The sequence below is a fragment of the Vespa mandarinia genome, chromosome 3 (genome assembly GCF_050613455.1).
Source record: "Vespa mandarinia isolate Hongniang chromosome 3, ASM5061345v1, whole genome shotgun sequence".
Lineage (NCBI taxonomy): Eukaryota > Metazoa > Arthropoda > Insecta > Hymenoptera > Vespidae > Vespa > Vespa mandarinia.
In genome coordinates, this window is record NC_140812.1 from 12473969 (window position 1) to 12492127 (window position 18159).

At 31.5% G+C, this 18159-nt stretch overlaps 5 protein-coding genes across 6 annotated transcripts; 2 read left to right on the forward strand and 3 right to left on the reverse strand.

The window, feature by feature from the left end:
- Nucleotides 1–645: 645 nt before the first annotated feature.
- LOC118450218 (E3 ubiquitin-protein ligase ZNRF2) lies at nt 646–4553 on the reverse strand. 2 transcript variants are annotated; one of them, XR_014982014.1, is made up of 5 exons: nt 3750–4553; nt 1710–1805; nt 1525–1630; nt 874–1410; nt 646–789 (listed from the first exon to the last, which is right to left on the reverse strand). XR_014982014.1 is itself a non-coding variant. In XM_035885779.2 (4 exons), exons 1-4 carry the CDS (start codon nt 4120–4122, stop codon nt 1353–1355), a joined length of 633 nt encoding a protein of 210 aa, XP_035741672.2. In that variant the 5' UTR covers nt 4123–4553; the 3' UTR covers nt 646–1352. The 2 variants fall into 2 exon arrangements, 1 of the variants encoding a protein (XP_035741672.2); XM_035885779.2 differs by having other exon boundaries at nt 646–1410.
- Nucleotides 4554–4941: 388 nt separating this feature from the next.
- On the reverse strand, nt 4942–9035 carry oxt (Xylosyltransferase oxt). The gene is made up of 7 exons (XM_035885771.2): nt 8838–9035; nt 7910–8376; nt 7691–7833; nt 7294–7460; nt 6838–7219; nt 5796–6757; nt 4942–5654 (listed from the first exon to the last, which is right to left on the reverse strand). The coding sequence occupies exons 1-7, from the start codon at nt 9000–9002 to the stop codon at nt 5187–5189; spliced, it is 2754 nt and encodes a 917-aa protein (XP_035741664.1). The 5' UTR covers nt 9003–9035; the 3' UTR covers nt 4942–5186.
- Nucleotides 9036–9844: 809 nt separating this feature from the next.
- ecd (ecdysoneless cell cycle regulator) lies at nt 9845–13974 on the forward strand. Its single transcript, XM_035885772.2, has 5 exons — nt 9845–10298; nt 10362–10855; nt 10936–11440; nt 11792–11990; nt 12067–13974. Exons 1-5 carry the CDS (start codon nt 10016–10018, stop codon nt 12485–12487), a joined length of 1902 nt encoding a protein of 633 aa, XP_035741665.1. The 5' UTR covers nt 9845–10015; the 3' UTR covers nt 12488–13974.
- On the reverse strand, nt 13710–15809 carry LOC118450215 (tether containing UBX domain for GLUT4). The gene is made up of 7 exons (XM_035885775.2): nt 15669–15809; nt 15496–15551; nt 15183–15432; nt 14672–15118; nt 14243–14600; nt 13992–14157; nt 13710–13886 (listed from the first exon to the last, which is right to left on the reverse strand). The coding sequence occupies exons 1-7, from the start codon at nt 15753–15755 to the stop codon at nt 13790–13792; spliced, it is 1461 nt and encodes a 486-aa protein (XP_035741668.2). The 5' UTR covers nt 15756–15809; the 3' UTR covers nt 13710–13789.
- Nucleotides 15810–16250: 441 nt separating this feature from the next.
- Nucleotides 16251–18081, forward strand: Naa60 (N-alpha-acetyltransferase 60). The gene is made up of 2 exons (XM_035885777.2): nt 16251–16510; nt 16593–18081. The coding sequence occupies exons 1-2, from the start codon at nt 16264–16266 to the stop codon at nt 17168–17170; spliced, it is 825 nt and encodes a 274-aa protein (XP_035741670.1). The 5' UTR covers nt 16251–16263; the 3' UTR covers nt 17171–18081.
- Nucleotides 18082–18159: the final 78 nt, after the last annotated feature.

Here is an 18159-nt window from a genome sequence, read left to right on the forward strand (position 1 = left end):
TAAATATATCGCTTGTATATCGATATTTCTTAGATCATATATTATAAAATCACAGAGTTCCATTAATATTCCTCTTTTCTTGTCACGTGTGTCTTATACAAATCAAAAATTATCGAAACCGTAATCGTTGAGTACTATAATTAAAATCATATATTATTAAACCTCGTAGACTTCCAATAGAAACGAATTTTTTCCTTCCCCGATGATACACAATACTTACCTGTACATTAGACATTCTACCGAATAACGAATTCGAAATCGTAGAAATGGTCGCTGCGTTTTACATATTATTTGGAATTTATAATTGCACTCAAGATTAATATAATACATATCCACATTGCATTTTATTTTTACTACTTTTCTCTACGTATTTTCAAATTGTTATCGTTTTATTACAGTTATTACTTTATGCAATACATGTCCGATCCCAATATGTATACGTGAGTTTTTGTATATTACTGGAAAATTGACAGACCTGCATCTTTGCATTACAAAAACTATCATGGTGTTATGTTTATCCTTATCATATATAAAAGGGATTAATTATAGGGTAGTTGCTTTACAATTAATATTATCATATGTACATTTTAGTAACACGGAGAATGCCAATTCTCTAAGAACATAAAAGAGATTATCACATTAGCATAAATTTCAATAGAGAAGGTTAAATCAGAACCTTTATTTTTACTACAGCATCAACAATATTGCGACAAGTCCTCTGCTTGAAATTCTTATACATCCTGGCTCCCCTTTTATGAAAGTATCAAAAATATCCTTTCTAGCACTCATCTCCCAACAGATAACAGAAACGATACATTGTCGTGATAGTAAAATCATTAAAAATACAACTAAATTATCTAAGGTAGAGCTCACCTGCATGGGGCAGGTCCTTTGACTACGATTTGTCCTGTATCTCCCCTTTCCAAAGAAAAAATAATCATCAGTAATGATAAAAATTGTTTTGCTTAATGCTAAATCGACTTCAAGTTGTAAAACTAAGTAAAATTTATAAATATGGTACAATTGATAATAAGCGATAGAGCAATAATAGATTAATTATAGATACGTATAGTTAATAGCATTGTATCGTTGAAACTTATGGCGATTTGTTTTTAAGTCCTCTCCTTAGTAATAATAGAGTCGAGAATTTAATCAAACGTCCGTTTTCAATTTAAATTTTAGTGTATCTTGTTCTGTTGAACAACCACCGCATGCACCAACCACCATTGCGGACTAGCAGTCACCTTGACTAGCTTTTTTCAAATTTCTTTCTTTATCTCCATTCCTATTCCCATTGACATAAGTGTCCTCTGGGCCAAACTCTTTATCCACTGTAATCTTCAAAGCGCAAATCAATCTCCAGGATGTTCAGGGCAGCTACGATTCACTTGAAACCATTTATCAATGCAACTGAAAATATAATTCAAACATATGATATCATTCATAAGCACATATATGTTTTCAATTTGTTCAATAAGTAATATACAACACAGGAGGTAACTGATGCATTAAATAAATACGTACTTTTTATGATATATACACAAACAGGGCAAGCGGGCAATAACATCACCAGGCTGTAATTCTTCGAGACAAATTACACATTCCCCTTTTTCATCTGCTAATACGTCCTCTATAAGGCGAAGGAAAATTTATTAAAAGTCATATTTACTAATATAAATATGTTCTATCATATAACAATTATAACTCACCATTATAACTGAGACGTGGCTTGGTCAGGCACATTACCAGGTGACACTCAATATCATCCGGTAGGATAAACTTAGAGCATACAGGACACTTTAGACCTTAAACATAAATATATGTATTGAGTATGTGTACATTGATTAAACAATGTATATCTAGAAAGAAAAAAAAATATACCATAGAAAACTCTTCTCACACGGTGTACAGGCACAACTTCAGCCTCAGACTCATTCAAACACGAGCTCACTATAATTCCCATAATAATCCGAACCTAACGTTGACCGACCCATCCCATGTCGAGATTTTATATCCCTCTTAAGACCATTCCTATATCATTTTCAATTATCACTATTTAAAATTTACACTGCATAAGCCAAACAATCATCGATTGTGTACGGTTACCGGGCCAACCAACCCGGCAACACGTATAGCGACCTCTTTAAAACGAAACTAACGCCGCATATATAATTTTTAACGAAAAAGATCATTTCTAAAATGTTCTTAACACTTTATCGACCGAGCCATGGCATTTAATAGATCATCTAATCAAAATACATAGGTTATGGATAATTTTAAGTAAATGTATTTTAATTAGCGATCTACGGAAATCTCTAATATTCCTAATATTAAAATCCTATCAACAACTGACATTGAATATAGTTGTTTCTATATATAATAGTCATTTGATACGACACTTTAGCGTTATGAAAATATCTCGTTTGACGCTATATGACGTCATTCGCCTATAAGAGGTTTAAATAACTTACACTTTTTACGTTTTTATATAAGAGTGAAAAAATTGAGACGTATTTTCTTATTCATTAACATTGTTTTTGTTTGTAAAAAAAGAAAAAAAAAAAAAAAAATAATAATAATAATAAAACCTATAAAATAAGTGTATCTTCGTTGTATTGGAAATTCTATCGTAAATATGCGACGTGACGAATTGTTTCTCGCGGATTGTATGACAAAACATAGTGAATTGCTAGAAATAGTAATTTCTTTAAACTTCTCAATAAATTCCTGAATTCCACTTACCAATAAGTGGCCTCTTTCCATATATATCATGTAAAGCTTCATCGTTGTGAGATAAATAAAGAACAATCTATTATAGCTCTCGTAAGAGACTAGAAATTATGTCTGACTATATAAAGAAGTACAGAAACGTTACATGATATAAAATAAAGGCGCTTGAAAAAATTTCTCACTCGCGAGAAAATTCCTCAAAATCTTTTCTCATATAATCATGAAAATATTCATAAAACATATGTAAAAATTTGGAGCAAAACATTTGATGCATCGCATCGAGAAAGAAATTGTGTTTTCTTTTGTACACAAAGAAATGTTATTATCCCTATTATTGTAAAACGAGTTATGGGCCTTTTTTCCAATCTTTTCCCATAAAATATGCGTGACGAATGATCAAAGAATTTTGGTAGATTATTTTAGAACACGTGGCAAAGCACTACACACGCGCCAAAACAAACGCCCCCTGTCCTACCCGCGATCGCAAGCGGCAAAGCTAACTATGTGAAATTTTACGGATACAACATAACCTCCTTATCAAGTTGATCAAAATTACATTAATTTTAACGACTAGGTTTCCCATTAGAAATGCAAAATCGAAAGAAACAATACTCGAAATGACTTTTTCTCCGTTTTAATGAGGAATACGAGAATGTTAATTGTCGTTGAAAAATTACGAGAAAAAGATCAAAGCATAAAAAACTAGACCTATTTTCTCTATAGAATATTATGCGATGCCCTTGAAGATAGCAATTTTAAGAATCTACCAGCAATAATTGTTATGTAATGTTTTTCTCGTATAACCCTATACAAAGCAAAATAAACTATATACATTTATAATATCATTTATAATAGTCAAAAGCGTATAAATATACTATTCTAGATATATAAAAAAAAAAAAAAGAAAAAAAAAAATCTATTTAATTTTATTCCACGAAAGCTACTTGTCAGTAGATTATATTTAAGTGGATGAAAAGGATATAGATTATGTCGATACTCTATACACTGGGCCAACCTACCGTTAAGGGACCAGATGTGAGAAGGCAAGCTGTGAGCGGCATATACTCTACCACTATCTTCATCTGCATCGTCTGAATCAAGTTGTGGCAATCCAAGAGCCTGGGCTACTCCAACACCGACAGTTGAAGCAAGAGCACCTTGTTCTCCTGAAGAAAGATCCGGTACAGAACTGAGAGAACGTGCACGTTGTCTATTATCTCCTGATACTCGAGAAGTCTGCGACTGACTTCCTTGTTGATGCTGCAACACGCCAACACCTCCAGGCAAGGAACGAAGCACAGAAAAGCCTTGCATCGTAGTGTCATTGGTCCCAGTAGACGACTGACTGTTGCCTCCTGCAGATTGTGCTACAGTACTTGCCCTGACACCCATTTCAATTATTATTAAAATCACGTATTCCCTCAGAATCTTTCAATTATAATCTCAATAGTTTTATTTCTTTGTTAAAACGATATTTATTATTTCGCTTCGTGGTTCTGGTAGTGGTACATGCACTGATACAGTTTCCACGAATAATTTCCGTGCTCGGATTTTGCACCGCTGGCAACACACACTTGAGATGTTAAATGATTCCACCGGCAAGATTACAACACTATGTGATTTAACTTAGGCCGGAATTTTACAGGCATTCGCCACGACAAGCAAGTCATTTCGCCCAAGAGCATATCAGCGGCTCGTCGCGCAAAACATCCCCCGACATCTTGCGATAAACTTCCTAAAAGTCAAAGCGGTCAGCTTATGCAGATATTCCAGTTTTGTCACATGCGTTTCCATCTTGGTTTACGAACGACTTTTGAGTTAGTTCAATATTTTGACAAACACACAGATTAGTTTGGAAGAATTGTATTCCAATTTTTGTCGAACATTCATTCGTTGAACACGAGTTGATTCATCATAATACCATATAGATTAAGCTTTCGGATTGGCTGTCATGTTTTATTCGTCCAATCAGGAGTTCGAAAATTGGATCCACACGCACGCACACACACACACACACACACAGAGAGAGAGAGAGAGAGAGAGAGAGAGAGAAAATTATATTAAGATATAAAATTCTACTTCATAATTTTGTCTACTATTTACGTATTAAAAACTTCAACCGCTTTGCAATTGTTAGCTAAAAAATAAAATATTCGAAACTTTTATAAGGAAAGTATAATATTTATAATTCGCACAGTATATTGTCAAGTATCTTCTGCGCGTGCGCGCATGTGTATATATAATATGTATGCACGTACTCGATGTATGAATGTATATATGTATGTATGTGTTCGTATGTATGATGTATGGATATATACATATATATATATATATTTTTATAAATACAATATATATACAGATGTTGTCAATATAAAAATATCTAAAGAGATAGATAATCTTCATAGAGGCATAATGAGTTTAAAAATGTTAAAAATGGCACATATTTGGTAAATTAATTAATAATTTTGACATAGGTTATGGACATCAGCCTTTGGGTCTGGGCTCAAAGAGCTCCAAGCAGTATCAATGCATTTCTGCAATTTCAGTTTGGTTTTGGTCTGATCACCAGCATTGCATATTTTATCAATTTCATAATGTTCGTATACTAATCCATCTATCCATTGATCTAGATCAGAACCAATTTTATTCTCTGTAACTTTTTCATAAGAGTGTTGCTCATGGCGTACCATCAAGTTTACAAAGTTTGACCACTTTTTTGTTATTTCATCTGTATTATGATAAGTATTATCAGGCATATTGTTTACTTCCTTAGCCTTTTCTTTGTTAATTCGTTGATTTTTCCAATAGGATAATGGAGTTACTAAAAAATTTATTCTTGCTACTAGTAATGAGTCAACCACCAATAACACATGCCAAGTGCCTGTTACCAAATGATCACTGAGTTGCGGTCTGACGTGTCCCATCTAAAAAAAAAAAAAAAAAAAAAAAGAAAAAAAAAAGAAAAAAAAAGAAAAAAAAAAAAAAGAAAAAAGAAGAAGAAACAATCAGAAACACTTGAAGATATACACACACTATAACTTTAGATAATGTAAATATATTATTACCAAAGCTACACCATCTTCAATATGAATATAGTTAACATCTGCTAGCAGTCCATGTGGATCGATCCAGAGCACAGAAAAATTTTGTGGAGTTGTAATTGCATCATCAAATTCATATAATAAAACTGGATTTGAATAAGGGCCTATACTACCCATCACATTTCTAAATGTTTGTTCTTTCTGATCATATTCAGTATTAACAAAAAGACTATGAATTTTCCCTAACCATAATCTATTGGTAGAAACATTATGTCGTAAATACACCAGAGCTTCAATCTTTTCTGTATATTTATTTTGCAATATCGATGTCTCCCGATATTCTATATCACCTTCAGCAAAAATTAATATGCCAGTAAATCGATTTTCTCGAAAATATGCCGTTGTTTCTATAACGCGTACATTCTGAAAATTGACATTAAGCTTCTGGAAAGAAAGTCTTGCTAAAGAATGTGATATTGTTAATAATGCATCATCTATCGGAGGACTTAAATCTGCCTTGTGATAAAGACTTTGCCAATATGCATCGTAACTATTAGCTCTGACAGTCATATTTGCTCTTTCAGGATATAACCATTCTTCCACTCTATCTATAATTCTTTGATCTATAACAGGTTCAAATTTTCGTGCAAAGAACAAATTACGATCAGCAGTATTACGTATTCTACTGAAATCTTCAAGTTTAAAATCATTTGGGCTACAACCACACCAATCGACTACAGCTTTATACTGACATTTACAACCCAATTTTCTTTTCCAATTAGTCACATGAAGATTATTGTCTACATAACTATCACAAAATCGTGAGTTACGTAATACAGTATGAAAAAAAGATTCGGCAGGTAATAAAGTATATTGAAATACTTTTAAAAGATCAGTTACTAAAGTATCTGGTTTAGGATTAGAAATATATTCTACAAATTCTCGACTTAAAGCTACCCAATCGCTCCCTCCATCAATTTGAATACCTGAAAAATTAATACACCATGTCCTATTTACATAAATATTTTTAATTTAATAAATTTCAATAATTAATAAATAAATATACCATTTGGCAATTTTCGATCCCCTACTCTCCACATTCGTGCTTCGCATTCAACAAAAGTTTTATCCAATCCTTGCTTAGTAATAAAGCGTTGAACTTCTCTCCCATGTGATTTAACAAAGTTCATACCTTTGTTCCAACTAAGAAATTCCGTTAACTGAGCATTAGTTTTCACAGGAAAATCAGATTCTGATAAATTTACAAGAAAATCCCAATATTGTTGGTATGCAAGTATTTGTCGTGCAGATCTTAAAAAAGTTGTTAAAAGACTTGCACCACCCCAAATAGTTGCATGTCTCATACCTTCTCCTCTTGCTACTTTGATATTATTAGCCTTACATGATTTTTCTATTTTCAACATTTCACGATATAAATAATCTTGTCTCTGAAAGTGCATATGTTACTTTGAACGAGACAATTATTAAATCGCCGTAAAATTTGCATCAAAAATATTCTTACAGCATCAACGTGAATATAAAATAAATGAGATGGATGATATAAAATACTGATAAGTCGCTTAATTTGCCGACTAGCTCTACCATTCACAGTTAACAAGTAAGCTATACGTGCTGCCTTCTCATGACCTGTCTTTGAACTTGAATTTCTTGCTTCTTGAGATTTAAATTCTGCAACATATTTATAAACACCTAATGAAATCTATTTGAATCTTAAATTTTACAGTTCTGTACATATTCCAATAGAGTTAATAAATTATTACTACAATCGTAATAAATTTAACTTGAAGAATTTTAACAAGTACTAATTAAATGCCATCACCTTTACAAATAAAATGAATCCAAAATAAATGATTATAGCTTCTGTGCATTCAATACAGATATATTTATATATTTCTTACTTTGGATACCAGTCCAGAAAACATTAATTGTTAAATAGCCTCCACACAATTGTTTTGGATTGCCAGAGCATTTCATATTACAACTAGAGTCTGGTAAATGTTTTATTTGAGGTGGTTCTTCCATTCCACAAAAACATTCTACACTATAAAATCATTCATAAAAAAATTATCATAGATATCTGAACAGTATAAAGTATAAAATTAATTTGTGATACTAACGAGTATTCGGTACCAGCATACGGATATCCTGATTGAAGACACATAAAAGCACAACGCTCTGGAGAATTGTTCCCTTTGAAAATATGGTAATAACCAGAAAGTACTCTCAAGGTTTTATCATCTTGGAAACAGCCCAAATTTATTGGTTTATTTGAAAAACCTAGAGAATGTGAACACAAGGATTGTATCCTTTCTGGATATAACAAACCCTGCTGACTAAGGCACGTCACATTGACAATGCGTTGTTTGCACATTTGACTTTGTGCACGTGTCACTGCACTTACAGCTTCCCTGCCAAGGACTTCGCAAGCAGGTGTAAAATTTAATGATTTACGATCTAGCATTATTCTGGCAGTGCGATTACGATGATATTGAGAAGATTTATTTGCTTGTTTGTCAGGTGGAAGTTTCAATTGACGTGAGCCTTTTGGCAAACCTTCACTTTCTTCTGATTGCAGTACATCTTCCTATTAATAAACGATATAATAACGAGTCTTATTAACATGTTAAACTTTCCATTCAGACCACGTGTACCATCGACGGTACTACATACTGACATATTTTTTTGATACGCTAAGAACATATATTTTAGAATAAATTTAAGCCCGTAGAATGTATTTCCATTAAAAGAACGAGCCATTATATAAAATGCAATATTAAACAAAACACATAAATAATTAATGATTGTTACATATAATGATTGTTAAAAGTAAGGATATCAATCTTTTGTCAAAACATGAAATGGCCTGAATGAAAAGTCGACCAAAAATGTTTCGACATGGAACGTATTAAGTATATAAACTTGGTAAAACAATATAAACAAAATATATGCTTTTTTATCCGTTCAGATATTTATATCCTTATAGTATCTTTTTGAGTAGAGATATGAAGTCGTTATTGAAAGATTAAAAGGTTAGATTCCACTTACTCCGTCTGATGATGATTTTCCAAGTTTACGACTATCTAAACCAAAAAATGAGTGAGCTAAATAAAATTGCACGCAAAGGACAGTTATACCAAATACAAACAATATACGATATTTGCGAAAACAACTTGAGGAACGTCCGACCGTATAACTTTTGGCTACCGCCATCTTTTTCCTTTTTGTATTCTATTAAGGATGTTCATCATTATCTTTTGTTCGAAGCGCCTGTGACTTCAGCGACATATATGGACAAAATATAAACTACGAATATAAGCGGGCAACTATGTCTCCATCTAGCGTCTATCCTATCGGTGTATAAGCTTGTATTGAATATACCCATCTAAAATTTAACATCTACATTCTGCAAAAACTGATCAGCGATGCCTTTCCACTTCGGAAGTTTCTCAATTAACAGGAGATGTATGAGACTTTACTTATAGATAGTTTCACCGTAGCGATACTCTTAGCTTCAGGCATAATGGATTATTATTAAGCACGATCATTCGTACTTTTCGAATTTCGAACACGAAAACCGTAATGCTCGGTAGGACTTTTTCATCTCATTTTAAAGACAAAGGTTTCATCTATTTCTCGAACTTTTGAAAAAGCTTTTTATTTGTGCATAAACTATTCTTGAAAAATATCATTTTTTAACACGATTTTTTTCAAAGAAAATAAACCTTTTTCAAAAATTCGATAAAGATATGTTCTAGATTAAATCTTCGTCTTTAAAATGAGACCTTGTTTATCAAGATCGACCTAGAACTATGGCTATTTTCATTGATGGCGTAAACCATCATAAAATCAGGATTAGTGAACAACCTGAAATGTTTCCTTTTTAAAATCTTAAATTATAAATTGAATGAGATGCGCTAATATGAAATCGTAAATTTGTAGTTGAGTATCATTCGTAAATGGCACGTAACTAATTTCTACTTAACTGCCGCCTAACGTTTGTCGAAGCAAATAACGCTGAATAAGAAAAGTAAAGGTTTCAATATCATATATAGTTATACATTATGGACATTTCATCCGATATAGTCGATACAAATTTGTTTGAGAATTCTGGTAGTTCGTTTTACTTGTAAATTTTGTCTGGAATTGAGGTTAGACTATGATCAGAAGGGTACAAAACGTACAGAAATAAAAACTGTAAATGTTTTTGCATTTTAAAAGTCTAAATGGCTAGTCACGTATATAAAAAAATGGCGAACCTACCAATAATACATAAAACGAGAGAGGATGACGTTCTCGAATGTTTTCTTTATCCCAAATTTTGTTATGCATTGAACACAGATAACATAACTGAAGCACAACTTAATGAAGAAATTGAAAGATATTATCAAGAAATAGCACCTTATACGGCTGATTATATTTGGCATAGAGATGCCTTAGTATTCCGTCCAAGAACCAAACAAGCAATGATGCTAGAAAGAATTCTTGACAATTCTATGGTTATAGAAGGTAAATTTTTTGCTGTTACTACTTGCATGTTAATGTCGCATTAATAAATATTTGTTTTCTTAGATCATCAAACTGTAGCTCACATTTATGCAACTTTACGTTTTGATGAAGACATAGGAGATGAATGGTTTACAGTATTTCTTATATACAAATTGACAAAAGTGTTTGACGGATTAATTGCTAGATTAGTAGATTCAGATGGTGAATTTCTTTTAATCGAGGCTGCAAATGCATTACCTTTATGGGCTAATCCAGAGACTTGCCAAGATCGTGTATTTATACATGATGGATTACTTCACATTATTAGAGAAAAGGGAAAATCATTTGTAAATTTGTTGAATAACATTAATCGTATTCCACAAAATTCTAGAGTATCGGATAAAGTACAGAGTATATTAAATAAACGCATAGATATCTATCCAGAGGAAATATGTAAGAGGAAACATAAGGCAAGAGCTTTTTTACCAGAAAAGGCTGCATCTATTCTACGACAAGAACCAGGACTTATTGGACCAATAATAAGAACAATTTGTCATTCGGATCCATTTGAACGTAAAGTAAATGAAGATATTTTCTCTTAATCAATATTTTCATATGGAAAAATTAGACTTATTATTTAATATTAATATTATTTTAGGTTTGTCGCGCCATGAGGTATTTTCCACCTGAGCAACGTACCATGGTTAATGTGAAAATGACTAAATGTTTATATGCATTGGCATCGCATAGTCGATATACCGGCGATCCGAGAACAGGTTGGAACTTACCTCCTGCAAGTAGTTCCAAATATAATGCATATGTTCTTGGTGTTAAAATAGCATGTGGTCTAGAAATGTTAGTAGCGCGTGCTAATGAGGAACGTAGAAAAAGAGCAACAAATGCATCAGGAATAGATAATGAAGGAAAGTCAATATCAAATGAACATTCGTTCAATGCATTTTTGTCTCGATTGGAAGCTAGTGGGTATTTCAAAGATTTGTTGGAAGGCAGTCAAGAACGTGAAAAACTTTCGATTATAGCAAAAGACTACTTTTTAAAACACTTAAATTTAGATGATACATTACTACACAATGATAAAACAGATGCGGAAAAAGTTTTAGAAGCATGGGAAAATATACAAACGAATGACGTTGAGATGTATGGTAATTACCACAATGATTATGTATTAGTAGGATAAAAGTAACTAAGAGTGTGCTTTCATGCAGATGCATGTGACATTATCAATTTAGAGTGAACTATAGAAATAAAAGCTTTTTATTCAATGTATTTTGATATCTTCATTGAGTTAAATTAAAAAAAAATGTTGTAGTTACACATATTGTATACTTTTAGTTACTTCTTTAGTTTTTTATTAAAAACATATAATTATGCATGCATATTGTGTCTATTTTTTCAGTTGATTACTGATAAGTATGTATATGAAATAATACAAATTTTTTTATTATTACTTGTTATACACTACTTGCAAATATACTTTATTGTTTATTTTACAGCCCAAGATGAAGGTACATTAAGTCCTGCAGACAGTGATAGTTGGCTGAATATAGATCCAGCACAATTAGAAATGCTTTTGAATCAACAATGGGGAACTAGTAAAGACAAAAAGCACGAACATGAACCATTGAGTCTTAGAGAAAAAGTACAAGCCTTTCTCAATCAAAATAGTGATATTGATGGCGTACAATTTGTAGAGTATGTTTTTTACATTAATTTCAATATCATTTTTGCAAAATAATTGAATGTCGTTATGACTTGTTTTTATTTAAAGGGGTCAATCAGCGGATGATAGTACGAGGCATGATCCAGATGACAATGGAAGAATAGAATTTGATGCTGACGTGTTTGACAGTACTTTACGCGATATATTAGATTTAGTTGTGCCAGGTGGCGAAGGAGAATTTGAAGGGAGCTCAGAAGGTTCATTAGGTGGTGATGATGAAGATAAAGGTGGCGAAATGGATAAATACATGCGATTGTTAGATTCGCAATTGCAAGCAGAATTAGTAAAGGAGGAAGAACATATTGATAATAAACACACCGATATAGTAGAAGCAAATTTAATGGAAAGTATTCAAGGGGAATCGGGTGGTTCTGGTCCAACTGGAAATATAATTGGCGGTCCCATTCGACGGCTCATGCATTTGCAATTACAGTCTCCCACAAAAGTACCTCCTGATTTGCAAAGTTAATAATTATTTATTGAAAGTTATAAAAGAAAGTCATAATAAATCAAATTCATCTTTGCATGTAAATATTGATGTAGGCCTTACTGTTTGATGCACATAAATATTTGATACTATCACAATATTTACTATGCCAAAGCAATATTATGGTAACAAACAGGTGTGCTCAGTTAGAGAATATGTTTACAATCTGTCTATACGATCTCAGACTGACGTCATTATAGACAAAATTAAATTAATATAATATCATCTTTGTCTATATTCTTATATTTTTACATTTCATATCGATTCATTCAAGTTCATATATTTCTATTTTATACAAACTCAATCACTATGATTATGCAATTATTTCATACACTTATATATATATATATATATATATATATATATATATATACACGTATATTATTGTGAGTTTATATTATTATACAAATGACAAGTTCAATGTCTATCTTGGCGTCAGTATGAAAATTGCTTTTTATACTCTCGTGAACACACCTTATTTCATGCTATAATGATATGTGCTTGTGCTGTGAATGAAAAAGAATAAAATAAAAAGAAAAAGAAAAAAAAACGAAGTTGACGTTGAACGTTAGAAAAGCAATTTCAAAGCAAAACGTATGCATCTTTCGCGGATAATGTTTAAAGTTTATAATCCGTCTATCCATTATAAACATTCATGATTAACTCAAATAACATATCTTATAAAGATAAACGTATACACACATTATCGATATAAAAGATTATAGATAATAATTAATGTTTCTAATGCATAAAAAGAGCTGTCCATTAGATAAATTATAAATATACGAATTGTTACTACTACAATCTATTTGATGGGCCATGGAAGTGCAAGAAGTTAATTGTTTAATTTGCACATTCCATATCATTATAATAAATCGTACATAAAATCAACAAAAATTAAATTTCTTGAATATTTATCAAAATTAGCACCAAAAAATTTGTACCCTTTTGTTATATATTTCATTATTTGCCTATAATTAAATCCATTTTCACTTTTGTAAATAATCAGTATTAATAATGGCATCATTGTTATACAGATCTGTATATTTCAATTTTTACTAATCCATAAAACATACATACCAGACATCCACCCACCCACACACACACACGCGCGCGCGCGCCTCTTTAAACGACATACATATAGATCTGTACAAATACTCAATAAAGAATTCCTATCATACATTTATAAAAATTATTTTTCATATCTTTGTTAAATACGAATTTATTTATTACATTATTTTAGTTACTCTATAATATAATTATTATTTATTGTGTTTTGAGCAATTAACAACCACTGGGTCCTGGAACAGCTGTGATATCTTTGATTACTTTATTTTCTTCTTTATTTGTTTTAACTTTTTCTTCAGATATTATAGTCATTCTGTAAAAATAATAAGCACACTATGTTTAGTGATATCTTTGTATAATTATAATATCATCTAAAAATATATTCGAATAATAAAAACAAACGTAAATCATATTTTACCTTGATTTAATTGCTTGTATATTGGCAATTTTAGGATCTATTAATTTTTCTTTTACAGATGATTTTAAAGATGACGTTCCAGAATAATATATAATAGCACAAGGTACAAGGTTCTCATCTATTAATCGTGCATCTGGATTTAAAATGTGTTTTGGTGGAGCAGTATCTGTTAATTTATCAAATAATATGATGTACCTTTAATTAACATATTTCTAATTTCAAAATGTTGTGATTAATGCACGTTAACTTACAAAGAGTAAAGTCACAAGATGGATCACGTAAATAATTTCTAATAATGTCCTTAATAACTTGCACAGATTCTATAGGTTTAAAACAAGCTTGGAAAACCAATTGATCAGGAAACTGAATACGAATCACTGTCCTGCGATATTTATTAAGTTGTTCTAATGTACGTTTATTTTGCTCAAGTTGACGTTGAGCTTCGGTCAAAAGTGGTGCTTCCTCTAACTCTTCTCTCCTTCGTTTAGCATCTCGTAGGAGTATCTTTGCATCTTCGACCGTCAAATCGAAAAAACTATCTGGTAAATCAATTTTTGGCAATGCTTGTGCTCCAGCTTGATCAAATACTAATGCATTTCGTTCTCCCAACTATAACACAACAATTACATTCATCAATTATCTAGCTTATTATTTGTAATATTATGAAAGTAAGATCTTACAAACTCTATATTTATCTCTTCTTCTGCATTTGAATGGAAATTTGTACCGAGATTGTCTTTCATATCATTATAATTTGATAATTGTTCATGATCACACGTAGCATTATCCTTATTTCTATTATTATTTGAACTTTTATCTTCTTCTTTTGTTCTAATATCTTCTATGTGCTTAAAATCTTGTATTTTCATTTTATTTCTTTCTTCTTTCAACAACGTAATAGGATCTAATGCTTTACCTTCGTAAGATACGGAAGGAATCCTTTGTTGTTTATTATACTTGATGCAATCATCATCTATGGGTTTCGTAGACTTTGGTATTAAAGTTGTAGATACATGTGCCTGTGTTTTTAATTGTACTAAATCACGATGTATCATCCGTAACATAGCTTTACCACTAGTAAGACCTAACGATTTCAAAGTCATTTCTTCTAAAGCTTGACCATGTACCTGTGAAAAAAATCTATTCGAATATGCTTCCAACATTCATATAAAATCTCGTAAGATGTATTACCTCACGATGCATATATATTATTACTGCAGTTTTGCGATCTTCATTAGGACATATGGTCGTTAAAACTTGTGCCAAAGTGACATCTGGTAAAAAATCATTCATTAATCGTTCACCATTCTCTAACAGTATACCCACTGTAACTTTGGATGTATTACGTGGCTTTTTACAAGGTACCATTTCCACCCGTGCATTATTAGATAAACCAGTAAAACGTAATATGGAATTTACATCTAATATCTTATTGAAGTGCCTACAAAAGAGACGGTGAAAATAATATAAAAATAAATTAAAATAAGTTTCAAACGTTACTCACTTAATATCATAATCGTTTGCATTATATCCATGCTTTTGGCAAACTTCTTCCAACACCTATAAATGGAAATAAATAAATTTGCCGGTTAATTTTTTTTTTTTTTCATATAAATCTAATGTAAATTCAAATTCAAAAATCAACTTCAAATCGATATTAAATGTTAATCTATTTACTTGTAAAATAGTTGTATTTGGAGTAACTTGAACATTCTGTCGACGACCGTCGGGTGTAAGAACGATGACACTTTTATTTGCCGCCATAATAGATTAAATCTCAAGTGGTCATGCGACGAACCACAGAGCAAACAGCTGACTCAGAACTTTTCTATTTCTGACGATTCTCTTTCTCGCCCTCTTTTCCTGTTATCTATTTGTTTCTCTTATAGTTGATCGAATTCAAGTTCTCGTTTGGCACTCTAATACTAACGATTTAACCTTTTAAACATACCATGTTCGTTACTCGCTGCATGAATTGTTGTTTTCGAAAAACGATAGCACATTGAAAAAAAAAGAGTTTCTAAGTTCGACAATGGTACTTTTAGTTAATTGGCAAGAAAAGTATCAAATGCGATGAAGTGGCGACCCTGCTCTTTCGATTTTGCTCGCATTACGTCACGAGAGTTTACGTTCTCTTCTGGCATAAACAAACCTATGAAAACAAAATGTCTGCGAATCGCGTTATGTTTATTAACAGATGTTTGTATGCAACCTGACGTACTTCATATCGCCATACAAATGATTCGTAAGATGCCAGAAAATTTGTGGCGTAATGGCCGTGTCCTTTAACCGGTACCTTATCTTGCCGGAAATCGAAAAAAGTGAACTAGAGGTTGACTCGGGAAATAAGCGCGCGTACACGAATGAAAATTCAACAAGAAATTCGGCTGATGGCCCGACAACCCCCGTGACTTCTGTGACCGTCCCTCTTTGCGTTTTGGGCGAAGTTCAATTACGTTTTTTGTGCCCGGACGATTTAGAAGAAGTCCGTGCACTTTGCCAAGATTGGTTTCCCATAGGTAAGACGAATATTATCTCAATTTACGCTTTAATATCTGTTATGGATAGTTGGAAGAGAATGCGATAGTTCTGCCTTTACAGATTATCCAAATTCATGGTACGAAGACATAACAAGCTCTTCGAGATTTTATGCGTTAGCTGCGGTATACGGTGGAGTAATTATAGGACTTATTGTTGCTGAGATAAAGCCGTATGTCAAATTAAACGAAGAAGATCGTGGAATTCTGTGTTCGAGTCTAGGGAAAGACTCTTTAGTTGGATATATACTTAGTTTAGGAGTACGCCGTACGTATAGAAGAAATGGTATTGCATCATTATTATTGGAGCAGCTATTGGCACATGTCACTGCTCCGGAACGTTCTTCAGTGAAAGCAGTTTTCTTACATGTTCTATCTAGCAATGTGCCTGCTATTTTGTTTTATCAAAGGTGCCATTTTCGATTGCACAGTTTTTTACCATATTATTATTATATTCATGGAAAATGTAAAGATGGCTTTACGTATGTTCTTTACGTCAATGGTGGACATGCACCATGGGGTATATGGGATTGGATTCGACATTTAGTCAGGGCGATGGCTAGTCTTGGTCCATGTAGGGTACCTCGATGGATTTGGCAACGGCTTTTATGGGCTACCACTATACTTTCTTATCACAGATGATAAATCTTATGAGGCTGTGATATATTAAAAGAATATTAAGTTACAATTAAATTCACATAAAAATATATACATATATAAAACTCCAAATGCAAATGAATTCAATATACAAAGAAAAAAAAAAATAACTATATAACTTATATGAACTGTTTGCATACGGTTTTGTTGATTAGATTTATATAAATATGATCTATATATCATAAATAATTAATCCTTTTTACTTAGCTTTTGGCTGAACAAAGAAATAGTTTTTATTAACATGAAATACAAAATTGAAATTATTAAAAATAATTTTCTTTTCAAAACTATTAGCTTATGATATAAACTGCCAGAAGATTTGTACAAAAAATATAATTTATGCATTGAAATTGAATAGACATTTTATAGTGATACTTAGTTTCAAATAAACAGAGAAAAAAATCTACAAAAGTCTGATCTGTATAAACGCATATGTGGTTAAACGTTCTAAAATTATTTTTAACTAAGTATTAAGTAAAATTAAACATTGTTCATAAAATGTTTATAATAATGTATCATTTATTTATGTTTCGCTGTATGAATATATATGAAATGAAACAACTAATGATCATATATTATAAATTTCTGGATTTTACTAATTGTTTTAATCAATAATGAACTTTGGAAAAACATAATAGTTCGTAAAAATAATGAATGCGATAGAATTGTATAATGAAAGCTTTAATGAATCAAAAAAATACATGTTTTATTTTTTTTCCTATGCATAGCTGATCTATTGTGAACATAGAAATTAATATTTCTGTTATATTTCCTTTAATGCCTTCATTATTTATTTTTATATATAAATTTTAATAAGAATATACAATTACTTTAAGCTCCAACTTTAACATGAAATGTTGATAAAATTCGTGAACGTGAATGCGTGTATTTATACATAATGTAAATAAATACGAAATGTACCAGAATAGTTGAATTAGATTGTATATAACATTGTAATGATATTGTTTGTAATA

Bases quoted from the DNA above. Each gene is read 5' to 3' on its own strand.
- LOC118450218 (XM_035885779.2), bottom strand. From the start codon at position 4,122: ATGGGTGTCAGGGCAAGTACTGTAGCACAATCTGCAGGAGGCAACAGT. The intron at 1,631-1,709 runs GTGAGTTATAAT...TTCGCCTTATAG, and splicing joins GCCACGTCTCAGTTATAATG to AGGACGTATTAGCAGATGAA. The intron at 1,411-1,524 runs GTACGTATTTAT...TTATATTTTCAG, and splicing joins TTGTGTATATATCATAAAAA to TTGCATTGATAAATGGTTTC.
- oxt (XM_035885771.2), bottom strand. From the start codon at position 9,002: ATGGCGGTAGCCAAAAGTTATACGGTCGGACGTTCCTCAAGTTGTTTT. The intron at 7,220-7,293 runs GTAAGAATATTT...ATGCACTTTCAG, and splicing joins TTTATATTCACGTTGATGCT to AGACAAGATTATTTATATCG. The intron at 6,758-6,837 runs GTATATTTATTT...TTAATTTTTCAG, and splicing joins GGATCGAAAATTGCCAAATG to GTATTCAAATTGATGGAGGG.
- ecd (XM_035885772.2), top strand. From the start codon at position 10,016: ATGGCTAGTCACGTATATAAAAAAATGGCGAACCTACCAATAATACAT. The intron at 10,856-10,935 runs GTAAATGAAGAT...ATATTATTTTAG, and splicing joins CGGATCCATTTGAACGTAAA to GTTTGTCGCGCCATGAGGTA. The intron at 11,441-11,791 runs GTAATTACCACA...TTTATTTTACAG, and splicing joins GAATGACGTTGAGATGTATG to CCCAAGATGAAGGTACATTA.
- LOC118450215 (XM_035885775.2), bottom strand. From the start codon at position 15,755: ATGGCGGCAAATAAAAGTGTCATCGTTCTTACACCCGACGGTCGTCGA. The intron at 15,552-15,668 runs GTAAATAGATTA...TTCCATTTATAG, and splicing joins CAAATACAACTATTTTACAA to GTGTTGGAAGAAGTTTGCCA. The intron at 13,887-13,991 runs GTAAAATATGAT...TTATTTTTACAG, and splicing joins ATACAAGCAATTAAATCAAG to AATGACTATAATATCTGAAG.
- Naa60 (XM_035885777.2), top strand. From the start codon at position 16,264: ATGGCCGTGTCCTTTAACCGGTACCTTATCTTGCCGGAAATCGAAAAA. The intron at 16,511-16,592 runs GTAAGACGAATA...CTGCCTTTACAG, and splicing joins CCAAGATTGGTTTCCCATAG to ATTATCCAAATTCATGGTAC.